The sequence below is a fragment of the Capra hircus genome, chromosome 11, assembly GCF_001704415.2.
Source record: "Capra hircus breed San Clemente chromosome 11, ASM170441v1, whole genome shotgun sequence".
Taxonomy (NCBI): Eukaryota; Metazoa; Chordata; class Mammalia; order Artiodactyla; family Bovidae; genus Capra; species Capra hircus.
The window spans coordinates 11315680-11328648 of NC_030818.1; the positions used below are offsets into that span (position 1 = coordinate 11315680).

At 55.2% G+C, this 12969-nt stretch overlaps 1 protein-coding gene across 2 annotated transcripts in view; it reads left to right on the forward strand.

The window, feature by feature from the left end:
- The window catches only part of SFXN5 (sideroflexin 5), a 128203-nt gene that overhangs the window by 71174 nt on the left and 44060 nt on the right, over positions 1-12969 (forward strand). For both annotated transcript variants that reach the window (XM_013967507.2, XM_013967506.2), the window contains exon 10: positions 8747-8837. In XM_013967507.2, coding sequence (XP_013822961.2) covers positions 8747-8837 — 91 coding nt within the window. The remainder of the gene's footprint in view (positions 1-8746; positions 8838-12969) is intronic.

The following is a 12969-nucleotide window of genomic DNA, read 5'->3' on the forward strand; positions in this document are numbered from 1 at the left end:
CTGCAGTCCAGGGTGTCGGTCAGAGTGTCCTCATGGTCCAGGGTGTAGGTCAGGGTGTGCTCTGCAGTCCACGGTGTGGGTCAGGGTGTCCTCATGGTCCAGGATGTAGCTTCAGGTGTCTTCATGGTCCAGGGTGTAGCTCCAGGTGTCCTCATGCTCCAGGGTGTTGGTCAGGGTGTCCTCATGGTCCAAGGTATATCTCTGGGTGTCCTCATGTCCAGGCTGTAGCTCTGGGTGTCCTCTGTGGTCCAGGTTGTAGCTCAGAGTGTCCTCTGTAGTCCAGGGTGTAGCTCTGGATGTGCTCTATGGTCCAGGGTCTAGCTCTGGGTGTCCTCTGTGGTCCAGGGTGTAGCTCAGGGTGTGCTCTGTGGTCCAGGGTGTAGCTCTGGGTATCCTCTGTGGTCCAGGGTATAGCTCAGGGTATAGCTCAGGGTGTGCTCTGTGGTCCAGGGTGTAGCTCAGGGTGTAGCTCAGGGTGTCCTCTGTGGTCCAGGGTATAGCTCAGGGTGTAGCTCAGGGTGTGCTGTGTGGTCCAGGGTGTAGCTCAGGGTGTGCTCTACGATCCAGGGTGTAGCTCAGGGTGTGCTCTGTGGTCCAGGGTGTAGCTCAGGGTGTGCTCTACGGTCCAGGGTGTAGCTCAGGGTGTAGCTCAGGGTGTGCTGTGTGGTCCAGGGTATAGCTCTGGGTGTCCTCTGTGGTCCAGGGTATAGCTCAGGGTGTAGCTCAGGGTGTGCTCTGTGGTCCAGGGTATAGCTCTGGGTGTCCTCATGGTCCAACGTATAGCTCTGGGTGTCCTCTGTGGTCCAGGGTATAGCTCTGGGTGTCCTCTGTGGTCCAGGGTGTAGCTCTGGGTATCCTCTGTGGTCCAGGGTATAGCTCAGGGTATAGCTCAGGGTGTGCTCTGTGGTCCATGGTGTAGCTCAGGGTGTAGCTCTGGGTGTCCTCTGTGGTCCAGGGTATAGCTCAGGGTGTAGCTCAGGGTGTGCTCTGTGGTCCAGGGTGTAGCTCAGGGTGTGCTCTGTGGTCCAGGGTGTAGCTCAGGGTGTGCTCTACGGTCCAGGGTGTAGCTCAGGGTGTAGCTCAGGGTGTCTTCTGTGGTCCAGGGTGTAGCTCAGGGTGTGCTCTGTGGTCCAGGGTGTAGCTCAGGGTATCCTCTGTGGTCCAGGGTGTAGCTCAGGGTGTAGCTCAGGGTGTCCTCTGTGGTCCAGGGTGTAGCTCAGGGTGTGCTCTGTGGTCCAGGGTGTAGCTCAGGGTGTAGCTCAGGGTGTGCTCTGTGGTCCAGGGTGTAGCTCAGGGTGTGCTCTGTGGTCCAGGGTGTAGCTCAGGGTATCCTCTGTGGTCCAGGGTGTAGCTCAGGGTGTCCTCTGTGGTCCAGGGTGTAGCTCAGGGTGTGCTCTGTGGTCCAGGGTGTAGCTCAGGGTGTAGCTCAGGGTGTGCTCTGTGGTCCAGGGTGTAGCTCAGGGTGTAGCTCAGGGTGTAGCTCAGGGTGTAGCTCAGGGTGTGCTCTGTGGTCCAGGGTGTAGCTCAGGGTGTGCTCTATGGTCCAGGGTGTAGCTCAGGGTGTAGCTCAGGGTGTGCTGTGTGGTCCAGGGTATAGCTCTGGGTGTCCTCTGTGGTCCAGGGTATAGCTCAGGGTGTAGCTCAGGGTGTGCTCTGTGGTCTAGGGTGTAGCTCAGGGTGTGCTCTATGGTCCAGGGTGTAGCTCAGGGTGTAGCTCAGGGTGTGCTCTGTGGTCCAGAGTATAGCTCTGGGTGTCCTCATGGTCCAACGTATAGCTCTGGGTGTCCTCTGTGGTCCAGGGTATAGCTCAGAGTGTCCTCTGCGGTCCAGGGTGTAGCTCTGGGTGTCCTCATGGTCCAGAGTGTATCTCAGGGTGTGATCTGTGATCCAAGGTATAGCTTTGGATGTCCTCATGGTCCAAGGTGTAGCTCTGGGTGTCCTCTGTGGTCCAGGGTATAGCTCAGGGTGTAGTTCAGGGTGTCCTCTTTGGTCCAGCATGTAGCTCAGGCCCAGATACTCTTCTCTGAGCCTGATGGAGTTAGGAGACCAACAGCCTGAGAATCCAGACCAGACTGCTGCCTCTCTGCTGTCACTCTGTGTGGCTTCCAGGTTGGAGGGCCCATTGTATGGACCCTGCATCAGAATCTGAAGTGTTCCGGAAGCCTGCAGATGGTGATGCTGGCAGTGACAAGTCTGACGAAGATATCGGCTCCACATCTATCCTGGGGAGGACAAATTGTTGTCCCTTCCTAGACAGAAGGGGTCTGATATAATTGGTTTTGTAAGTGGCCAGCAGGTTCCTCTGGGGCATGGTTCAGGGGTCAGTGTTGGTCACTATTGCTAGCAAAGAAGCTACACAGCTGCGGCTGGAGCTGACTGGTGTTTGAACCTGTGCACAACTCTGTCCTGGCCACCTTGGCCCTTTGCTCTTGGACCTGTTGCCAAGCAACAGCCTGATTGGGGTTGCAGGACAAACTGACCTCCATAGAGGCTCAGGGTCGACTGGTTGCTATCGATTTTATTCTATTGGATCAATGCACGCCCTCTGGTGGGCAATTTTGGTACCTCGGCGATGCCTTGACCTGTTCCAGCCCTTGCTCCACCAGGGCCTGCAAAAACCCCTGGCCACTTTGGTGGTGTTGTTCAGTAGCTCAGTCGTGTCCTGCTCTTTGCGACCCCATGGCCTGCAGCACACCAGGCTTCCCTGTCCTTCACCGTCTCCCAGAGCTTGCTCAAACTCATGTCCATTGAGTCGGTGATCTATCCAACCATCTCATCCTCTGTCGTCCCCTTCTCCTCCTACCTTCAATCTTTTCCAGCATCAGGGTCTTTTCCAATGAGTCAGCTCTTCCCATCAAGTGGCCAAAGTATTGGGGCTTCAGCTTTAGCATCAGTCCTTCCAATGAATGTTCAGGGTTGATTTGGTTTTGAATTGACTGATTTGATCTTGCAGTCCAAGGGACTCTCAAGAGTCTTCTCCAACACCACAGTTCAAAAGCAACAATTCTTTGGCGCTCAGCCTTCTTTATGGTCCAACTGTCATACTTGGTTGTATGACCACTTGGTTATTTTATGATCCACCACCCAGAAGTAGATCCTAAATTCTGACCTCATGCCATCCCTCCTTTCAGACGTGCTCCGTCTATTGTCCTCCAGGGTACCTTGGGCCCCTTATGGCAGGTGCTGTTAGTCCGCAGAACTGGCTGCAGACAACCTGGTACTTCATATTCCTGCAGCCTGCAGAGTCCCCCTCCCTTCTTGCCTGGCTGCTCCCTACCCTCCCTCAGGGCTCAGTTGGGCATCCCCTTTCTCAGAAGCCTTCCTAGCCCTGGGGGAGGGCACGTGCCCCCTCAAAGCTCCTCCTCCTGGCAGAGTGGATATACCATCCGCTCAGGTGGTCTTAGCCCTGCATGTGGATCTGGCCCCATAGAGCTGTGTTTGCCGAGGTGGACAGCAGTGGCTACACAAGGCAAGTCTCATTTGCGGCTCTTTTTTTTTTTTTTTCTGCTTCAGAAATCAGTCACTTGATTTATCTAGAAACATTTATTAAGCACCTACTCATTTCATCAGGCACCAGAAATTCCATGAGGAATAAGAGTGTACATAGGCCCTGTGCCCAGCACTTTAGGGCCTATGGGGAGAGATGGATGTTTGGTAAAGTGTCCACAGATAACAATATTTCCATATAATTCTGTTTTAAATAATACACATGAGTTACTTTGATTCCCAACGTTTTAAGAAGTAAATGAATGAACTTAGGGACTGTGATAGGTATGTGGAAAGAAGAGCTCCAGGTTTCGTGAGAGGCTGTAAAAAGGGGGAGCCCTGAGTGAAGAGGAGGCCTCTCTTCAAGCTGAAAAGTGAGGAAGCTGAGAGAGGGCAGGGCTTTCGAGAAAAGGTGGGAGAGAAGGAGGGAGGGGACTGGCTCATTGGAGGAGCAGGGTGGGGCTGAGGTGACCGGAGCCTTGCAAGCATGGCCAGGTGGTCAGCTAGGGCCGTGTGGGTCTTAAATGCAGTGAAACCACTGAGAGACTCACGCATGTTGGTTCCACTCTGGCTGCTGTGGATTAGACAGTGGATTAGAAGGGTCAAGAGTGCAAGTAGAGAGCCCAGTTAGGAGGTGGGCAGTTGTCCAGGGAGAAGTGATGGGTGCTTAAGCTAAATGGTGGGCTTGAGCAGAGAGAGAGAGAAATAGCTGTACTTAAGACACCCAGCACACAGAGCTGGGTGTGGGGTAGCAGAGGCTCCTGTCCAGGTAGACCCCTAGGGTTCTGGCTTGAAGAGCTGAGCTGGGAATGGGAGAGGCAGACAGGATGTGGGTGAGGAAAATCAAGATGACGCTCATTTGCCGTGTGTGCAGGTGGATTGCCTGAAGCCCATGGAGATAGAAGCATTCTGCAGGGGGCCAGATGTGTGGGCTGGAGTGGAGGACACAGGCATTGTTCCAACCCCATCCGATGTCTCATCTCTGGCCTTGCAGAAGCTAGGCTGGTGTTGGCCTGGAAGGACCCTCCTACTCAAGGAGACAGTTATCAGCTGTGTTCCCCGATGACACTGAAGGTCTTGGGACGCGGGTCCCCAGTTCTTGGTGCCGGGCAGCATTTGTCTCCATTGTGGGGGTCTGCCAGGGAGCCAGACTTCCCCAATCCTCCCCTTCTTGTGCCCTCAGCTGCCCATGGCAAATCCACCCTCCCGGGAGCGAGAGCTTGGACAGAGGTGGGTCCACTGCTCTCTCAGCCCAATCTGCTGTCCACGGGTCCTGGGCTCTGGCTTCTCCCAGGCACCCTGCCGCTGGCCCCATGGGGAATTCTTATACAAAATCCCCATCTTGTTTGTGGTCCCCTCCACCAAAACGGAGCCCCTGTTTGGTTAATTTCTATTTTGTGGTTTATCTGGAGGCTGTTAAAACAAACCCTGGGGGACCCTCAGCGGTGACTGTTCCATATCTCATTATCTTTCCCTAACCCGATTATTAGCTCAGATTTTTCTGATCACTAGCTGCTGTTCGTGATGAGTTGTGTGCCATTAATGCCAGCTGGTTCCCTTAAACAGGACCCACCATGCCAGGGAAAGCGAGTTGGCATTCAGAGCCATCAGCCACTTGGCTTTTTAATTTTAATGGGCTCTACCAAATGTTCCAGGCCAAAGGGTCCCTGAGGAACCAGAACAGACGGGCTCCCAACCCCCAGTCTGTAGCCCACCCTGGTTCCTTCCCAGACTGTGGCCATCCTAATTGCTGGGACAATAAGATCTGGGCTGAAGCCTCACCTGTATTCATGCCTTCTTGCCACCAGGCCCATCCTTGATGAGTGGACAGAGTGACTTCATGGGTTCCTAGCAAGCTTGCAACTACATATACCAAACCTCTCTGGTCCCAGCCCCCTCCCTGGGGGAGACAGGCTGGGTCATCATCCTGGGCTGTGCTAATCCTAGCCGCTGGGAAGAACAGTCAGCCAAGTGTGGGGAAGGGTTGAGGGCAGCAGGCAAGTCTGAGTGTTTGCTCCAACCAATGGCCCCTATTCCTTCCTGCCCTCCCCCACCACCAGCCTGGCCTGTCCCCAGGAGGCTGCGTGGGGAAGGGCTCCAGCTCCCTGCTGGCTTCTCCGACTGCCCATTCCTCCAGCACTTCCCGTGTCTTTCCAAACAAATGCAGAGGGTTTTGAACCCAGACCTTCATTTTCCTAGCTGCCAGGTTTAAGAGGTTTAAGGGCCCCATGTTCTCCACCTGAAGCTGCCTTCCGCTCACCTGGGCCTCAGCCCCAGGCTGGCCTTTTCAGGGAGGCTTTTGCGCTATAGACAGCCAGTCTGAAACGGCTTGTCGTCGTTTTAAAAAATGGACTGTCGGACATTCCTGACTGAGATAGACGATAATTGGAAAGGAAATCGCGCCGTGGCCAAGAGCAAAGCTTTGGAATCAGCAGACTGTGGGCTTGAGTCCTAGTGTTTCCTGCCTCATGACAGTGTCTGTCTGTGAGCAGTCACCTCACCTCTCTGAATCTGCCTGAACTTCCCTGAATCTGTTCAAGGGCAACGCGCCCTGTCTCTACGGCTAGCACTGGGGACTGGAGTAAGATATTTCGTGTGACGAGCTCAGCGCTTGGCCTGGCATCTCCACATGCCCTTTCCTCCTCCTTCCTCATCGCTTACGCCTGCCTGTGTCCTCCTTCTAGACTGGCTTTCTGTAAGAACATATCCCCTGGTATTTTGGGGGACTTGGGGTGACCATTTCTGAGTCACCAAAATAGTCACTTGCTGTTTGAGAGTGGGGAGACCTGGCCTTGGTGAGTTCCCTCTGTGTAGTGGGGTTGCAGGAGCCAGGGTGGGCTGGCATCCCCTCAGCCTACCCACCTGCACTGCCCTGCCCCCGAAGTGTGTCCAAGCTCCCCTGAGTCTCCCTGCCTCTCCTTGAACAGGCAGAGAGGACGAGAATTGGACTCTGACCACCAGCTTGAGGCTTCAAATGGAAGTCAGGCCCCCGAGAGCCCAGGCTGGGTTTGCCTGGCAGCTCCTAGTGCGGGGTCCCGGGCTGCCCACAGCTGGTGGGCTGGCACTTGCTCTCTTCCCGGGTCTTACAGTTGCAGCCTGGTCTGGGCCATTTGTGCCAGGCCATGAACTGATTTGATTGCTGCGGCATCCACCCTGATGCCCTGGAGGCCTTCCCAAGGCTCTGCCTCTCCCCAACAACCCAGAAGGTTGAGGCCAGAGCCAGGGCTGCGGGTGCAGGGTGGCCTGCTGAGCCGCCGGGTGTACCAGACTGAGAGCAGGCTGTCCGTGGTCCTGTCAGGCCAGGAGGCCCCCAGGGGAGGCCTGGCTCTGGCCTCGGTTTGGGGGAGCAGAGGCTTCTACACAGCCTCCATCTAGACCACAGGCTCCTCTTGTGTCTCCCAGTGTCTGCGCTCATGCTTGTCTTCCCACCGGAGTCTTCCCCAGCCCAATCCCCCCTTCTCCAGGATGCTCCTCCTCCAGCCGTTGCTGGTCTCTCCATCCATCCACTTGTTTGTTGTTTTCTTGCATTTATTCCTCAGCCAGTGCTTTGCTGAGCCTGTATTATGTGCCCAGACATCCAAAGATGAGGAAGGCACAGTCCCTCCCTCTCAGTCTGGCCAGGGTGCCAGGCTCACAGACTCACAGGGTAGTGAGTGCTGGGGATGAGGGGAGTGATGTGCGAGGGAGTGACTTTCTGCTGGGAGAGGTGACATCACTCCTACCTAGGTTCTTTCACTGATGCCTCTTATGTGCCTGCTCACGCCAGGCACTGTGCGTACATCCTCACAGCAGCCAGATGTTATCATCCCTTTTTACAGACAAGGAAACCAAGGCAGACAAACGCTGAATGACTCCCAGTGTGAGTGACACGGGAGGTGGAGTGCAGAGGTGGGCCTTAAAGGACAGGCGGGAACTGAGCAGAGGAAGGAGGGAGTTCGGGGCGCAGGGGCCAGCACGGGCAAAGGCCCTGGGGTGGGAAATGCACGTACTGTTGGTGACCAGCCGACTGGATCGTGGAGAGAGAGAATGGGGTGCTGGAGGAGTGGGGAAGGGAGGTTATGAAGGCCACGACTGCTGCACAGAGATGGCAGCTCTTTCACAGGCCACAGGGAGGTGGATATGAGTGAACCTGTGTTCTAGGAAGTTGAAGCTCAGTGTAGGGGGTGGACTGGAGTTGGGAGTGCCCATGGAAAAGGCAAGGCAGGCCCAGACGTCCTGGACTGAGTGAAGGGAGCTCGAGTCTGAAGGTGGTCACCGAGCCCAGGGTGCCCTCTGAGCCCCCATCCTGCTCTGGGCGGCTCTGCTTAGCTCTCCAGTCACCTATGTGTCTCCCTGTGTTGAGCCCTCCAGTCTGGCCAGGCCTATGGCTGGGCTCACAGTGGGACCCCAGAAATGTGGCGCTTAACATGCTGGAAGACAGAAAAGATTCACAGACTTAGAGAATGAACTGACAGTTACCGGGCAGGGAGGGCAAAGGTTGGGGGGCTGGGAGATGGACACGTACCCACTGCTATATTTAAAATGGATAACCAGCAAGGTCGTACTGTATAGCACAGGGGATTCTTCCCATTATTATATAACAATCTGAGTGGGAAAAGAATTTGAAAAAGAGTAGATAAATATGTGTGACTAAATCACATTACTATACACCTGAAACCAACACAGCTTTGTTAATCAGCTATGCTTCCCAGGTGGCTCGAGTAAAGAACCCGGCCTGCCAACGCAGGAGACAAGAAAGGCGAGTTTGATCCCTGGGTCAGGAAGATCCCCTGGAGAAGGAAATGGCAATCCATTCCAGTATGCTTGCCTGGAGAATCCCATAGGCAGAAGAGCCTGGCTGTCTATTCCACTGGGTCGCGAAGAGTCAGATACGACTGAAGCAATTTAACACACACACCCACACTCCAGTATAAAATAAAAAATTTTTAAAAAGCTGAGTAGGAGTGAGGGGCGTCCTATACTTCCCCTACTTCCAGCTTATATATTCTCCTAACAGCAACTGTCCTACCATCCCTTGTCCTGTGCCCAGGGAGGCTGTGCGCCTGCGTGCCTGGGCGCAGCTGTCTCCCAGGCCGGCTCACTGGGCCGCCTGGGCAGTGATGCCTTAAGGAGCCGCACTGGGGCTCGGCAGCCTCAGGTGGGGCTGAGGGTGCAGTTGTAGGGCAAGATGGTGGCCCTTGCTCTCTGCTCTTCCCCTGCCTGCCCCTCCCTCCCCAGGCTGCCTCAGCAGCACACACTCTTTCTGTTTTCTCTTTCGAAGGTGGGCCTTAATGTCCTGGTTCAGAAAGCCAACAAGTTCACCCCGGCCACCCGCCTTCTCGTCCAGAGATTTGTGCCATTCCCTGCCGTAGGTAAGCCTTGCACAGCAAGGAGCTTCTGTGCACGTGTGCGCAGGAATGTCTGGGAACATGGGCTGCTGGGCTCTGGGGAGCTGGAAGGGCCCTCCAGGCCTCTCTCGACGCTGCGGTGGGGGGAGTTCTGCCTGGGGCAACTGGAGGGAAATATGTGCAGAGAGAAAAAAGAGTGACGGGGTAAAGAATCCGCCTGCCAACTCGGGAGATGTGGGTTCACTCCCTGAGTTGGGAAGGTCCCCCGGAGAAGGAAACGGCAACCCACGCCAGTGTTCTTGCTGGGAAATCCCACAGAGAGAGGAACCCTGTGGGCTACAGTCCATGGGGTCACAAAAGGGTTGGACACGACCAAGCAACTAAACAACAAACTGAAATGTAACATTTCCTTCCATTATGAATCTAGGCAGCACATTGCAGTAGAGAGCAGGACCGTGACTCTCACCAGTAGAAATCACAGGTATTTTCATGTCATATTACAGTTGTTACAGAGATCTTAAAATTACCATTTGTGCTTAACACTCACCCCAAATCATAAGTTAATAGATCCACTTAAAGATCTTGGTTTTTTTAATTCAGTAGTTTAAAAGCACAGCTATTTACTATATCACAATTGAAAAAATATTTTGATAATTTATTTCAATATAATCTCCTTGTTATCCCACTTGTTTGGCTTGTAAAGCATAAACTTTAGAGACATAAGGTTCAAGGCTAGTCATGGAGGGTGTGTGTGGGTGTGGGTGGGGGTGGGGGTGTGTGTGTGGGTGTGTGTGTAGGTGCTTTCACTTGCTTTCAGCAGAGCCTTTGCTGGTCTTGGGAGTCATGAATTCACCATAAAGCCCAGCCAGGCTCTTAAGAAGCCTACACCTTACTTGGGGAGAAGGTACAAGAGGAGAAACAAGTGCTTGAACCACAACATCGAGTCCCCCATCTGATGCCAGAGGACAAAGCTGGGGCAGGCCCAGAACGGGCAAGAGGTCCCGTGAGCTCCCTGGTGCCAAGACTCGGTCTGAAGAGCGGGGCGTGAGACCCAAGCTCATGGTCCCAACCCTGTTCTTCGCCTCCAGGGCTCCGCTTGCCCATCTGTAAGACATGGGCACCAGTACCTACGTTTCCACAGCCTTGAGCTGAGTGAGGAGCAGATGAGACCGCAGACTAGCTCTGTTCTTCAGAAAGGGCTTTGAAGCACCTGAAAAGCCTCTGTGAGTAGGTGAGAGATCACTGTTGAGCAGCCCCACCTCCTCGTGGGCCCAGAGGCTAACGAACTCCCAGGACCAGCCACCCGGCTGATCCTCAGCCGACCCAGATAATTGCTATAGCAACTCCACACTTTTAATGAACTCTCAGCTATTTCTGGTGTGGGCCATTAATGGAATAACTCTTTAGATCTGACTTTGTTAAGGGGCCTAATTGAGTGAACACAGCGGCAGAACCTGTGTTCCTTGCTGTCCTGAGCTGGGGGGTCAGATGCAGCCTGAGGAGGGGGCAGCTCTCAGCTGCATTGGACTGGATCTTGGTCTCAGCCAAGATTTAATCTGTCCTTGAGCCAGACTTTAGATAAGGACTCTACCGGGACCCATTGCAGCCTTGCTCAGCCAACTATCTTGCTGTGTGACCTTGGAAGTGGTCTTAACCTCTCTGGGGGCTCCCTCAGGAGGAGGGCCCCTGCTTTCAGGTTTGACCCCTTTCGAGGCTTTCTGACCTGTCCCTCTTTTGGCTCCAGCTGATTTCTCTCCTATCTTATTGCTGGGGAGGAGCCTGGTAAGGCTGTCACAGAGGGTCTTGCAGTCTTGCGTGTCCCTAGCCAGTTGCACGGGGTGCTTATGGTGAGGTCTGCAGCCCTGATGGTCCTAGCTCACCAGGATCCCAATAGCAATGGGCCCTTTCTGCCTGCTTCCTCACACTGTGGTCCAGTCCTGGCTGTGTGCCTGCCCTCCACACCCTGCCCCTTCTCTCCTCCCCAACATGTGAGCTTCCATCTCTCTGGCCTCCAGTGCCTATCCTAGGCCCACCTACAATGGCATTTGCTGACTCCCCTAGCCGAGACAGACACAGTAGTGTTCAGGGTAAATGGGCATGCACCTTACCCCCCAGGGGCTTAAAAGCCCCCTGGTCCCCTCAGGCCACTGAATAGTCCTGCACTTGGCCTCCAGCACCTTATCCTCTGGGGCCTCCAGCCAGACAGAGTACCTGTCTGCCTCACTGCACACTGGCGGGGCCTAGGCCCTCCAGGCGTCCACCTCTCGGCTGGCCACCGTCAAGGCTGCTGAGAAGTCTGCTCAGGGCTTGTTGGTCCTCTGGACCCCTGGACTAATGGAGAGACAGAACTCATGGAGCCCTCAGTGCACATGGGGAGCAGGTTGAGGCACGTGAAAGTGATCAAATCAAGCCGATTGCCAGGGTGGGGGCGGGAGGGTGGAGCCAGCGGAGGGTCTCCCATTCAGGGTGAGAGAGGGTCCTGAGAGGGCCCCTGTGTCCTGTGCTCAGTGGCCACACCCCTCCTCCCTCTCCCCTGGGTGGGCTGGGGACTCAGGCTCTGGGAGCAAGGAAGCTCTTGGGGTCAGCTGCTTCTTTCCACTGCTTTGCCCTGTCCTGATCCAGCTTGAAGTCCGGGAGGTGCCCCACTGCTGCCCAGGAGAGAGGTTCGAGACTCTGGGCACAGGACGCCTGATTCCTGCTGCTCCCACCCCTCTCTGGCATCAGGCCAGACCCTGCTTCAGCCCCTTCCCGTGGGGGCCTCTGTGACAGTCACCACAGGCCTTCCCTGGGTGTGCCAGGCCCCAGACACTGCACCACCAGGAGCACTCTGCCACCAGGAGCAATCCACCAGTTCTCCCCTCGTTTTTCAGCTAGGGCTGTGCACACGTGTGTGCAACTAATGTGTGTGTGTGTGTGTGTGCTGAGTATGTGGGAAGCCCCAAGGATGCTCACTGCAGCCAATTCTCTCCCTCAAGGTGGTTTCAGAGCCTCGCCATGCCCTGGTCTAGAACAGCAATCATGTGGGAAATCTCAGTTTCTATTTATATGTGGAGATGTTAGGAAAGCCGGTGAGCCCAGGAGCATGTGTGCTGGCATTGGAATTGATTGGGGACTGGTAATTAATTTGTTTAGACCTTAATTAATTCTTCAGTTCTTTCTTATTTGTGGACTGTCACGCTTAATTGTGTTGAGGAGCTCGAGCTCAGAGCAGGCCCTCCATTAATTGATGTGCAGTTGCTGTGAGGTGGAAGTTAATGGTTTGGGGAGCTGGGCAAACAGTGTAATTAAAGGTCAATCGAGGAGGCGTCGGAAAAATACCCCCGCCCCCAGGTCCAGCCACCAGTCTCCATGAGCAGAGTCCATTCCAGGGGAGGCGGGCTCCACAAACAGCCTTCCTGTGAGTCCTTGGGATGGGAGGCTGGAGGAGTGGCAGGCAGGGTCAGAGGCAGGTGCCAGTTCCATGATGGGACACCAGGAAAGAGGCATAGACACACCTGGTGAGAAGTGGGCATGGCAGGGCCTGTGGCCTGGAGCTGGGAAGGGGAGCCCCGGGTGTCACCTGGTGGCGCACCTCTGTGCCTGGCTCTGTGGATGTGGTGTGGGGCAGGGTAGGGGGCTCTAAAGGTCACCCCCAGGCTGCCTGGCTACATCCACATGGAGCAGCGGACAGGCAGTGTCGTGTGCTAAGGGCCCCATCTGGGCCTGAGCCCCCGATGGGGGAGGCCTGAGCCTCAGTACTAGCCGGTCAGCTCCTGGCACAGGGAATAGCCCTCCTGCATGGAGCCTCAATTATCCCTTTGTGGAAAGTGACTTCGTCGTGTGCTGTTGGCAGCAGTCCCTTACATTAAATGTCACAGCTTATTTCACTGCCGTGAAGAAGTCTCTGTGTTCCGCAGGGAGTCTGCTGCTCGGGGTGTCTGGGCAGCCTTTGGGGGAGGTCTTCTGTTGATTCATACCCAGAGTGCCCCACCTCCACCCCCGTCTCTATGCTTCCCTTCGCCCCAGACCACGGGTCTTCCTGTCATTGATTCCCCCTTCGTTTTACCGCTCGCCTCCTGATGCTCAGTCCACCCTCTTGCTTCACCAGGACGTGGCCCTGGCAGTGTGCCCAAGCCGCGACGGTCCTCCCTAGGCGTCGTCTCCTGTATCCCTGTCG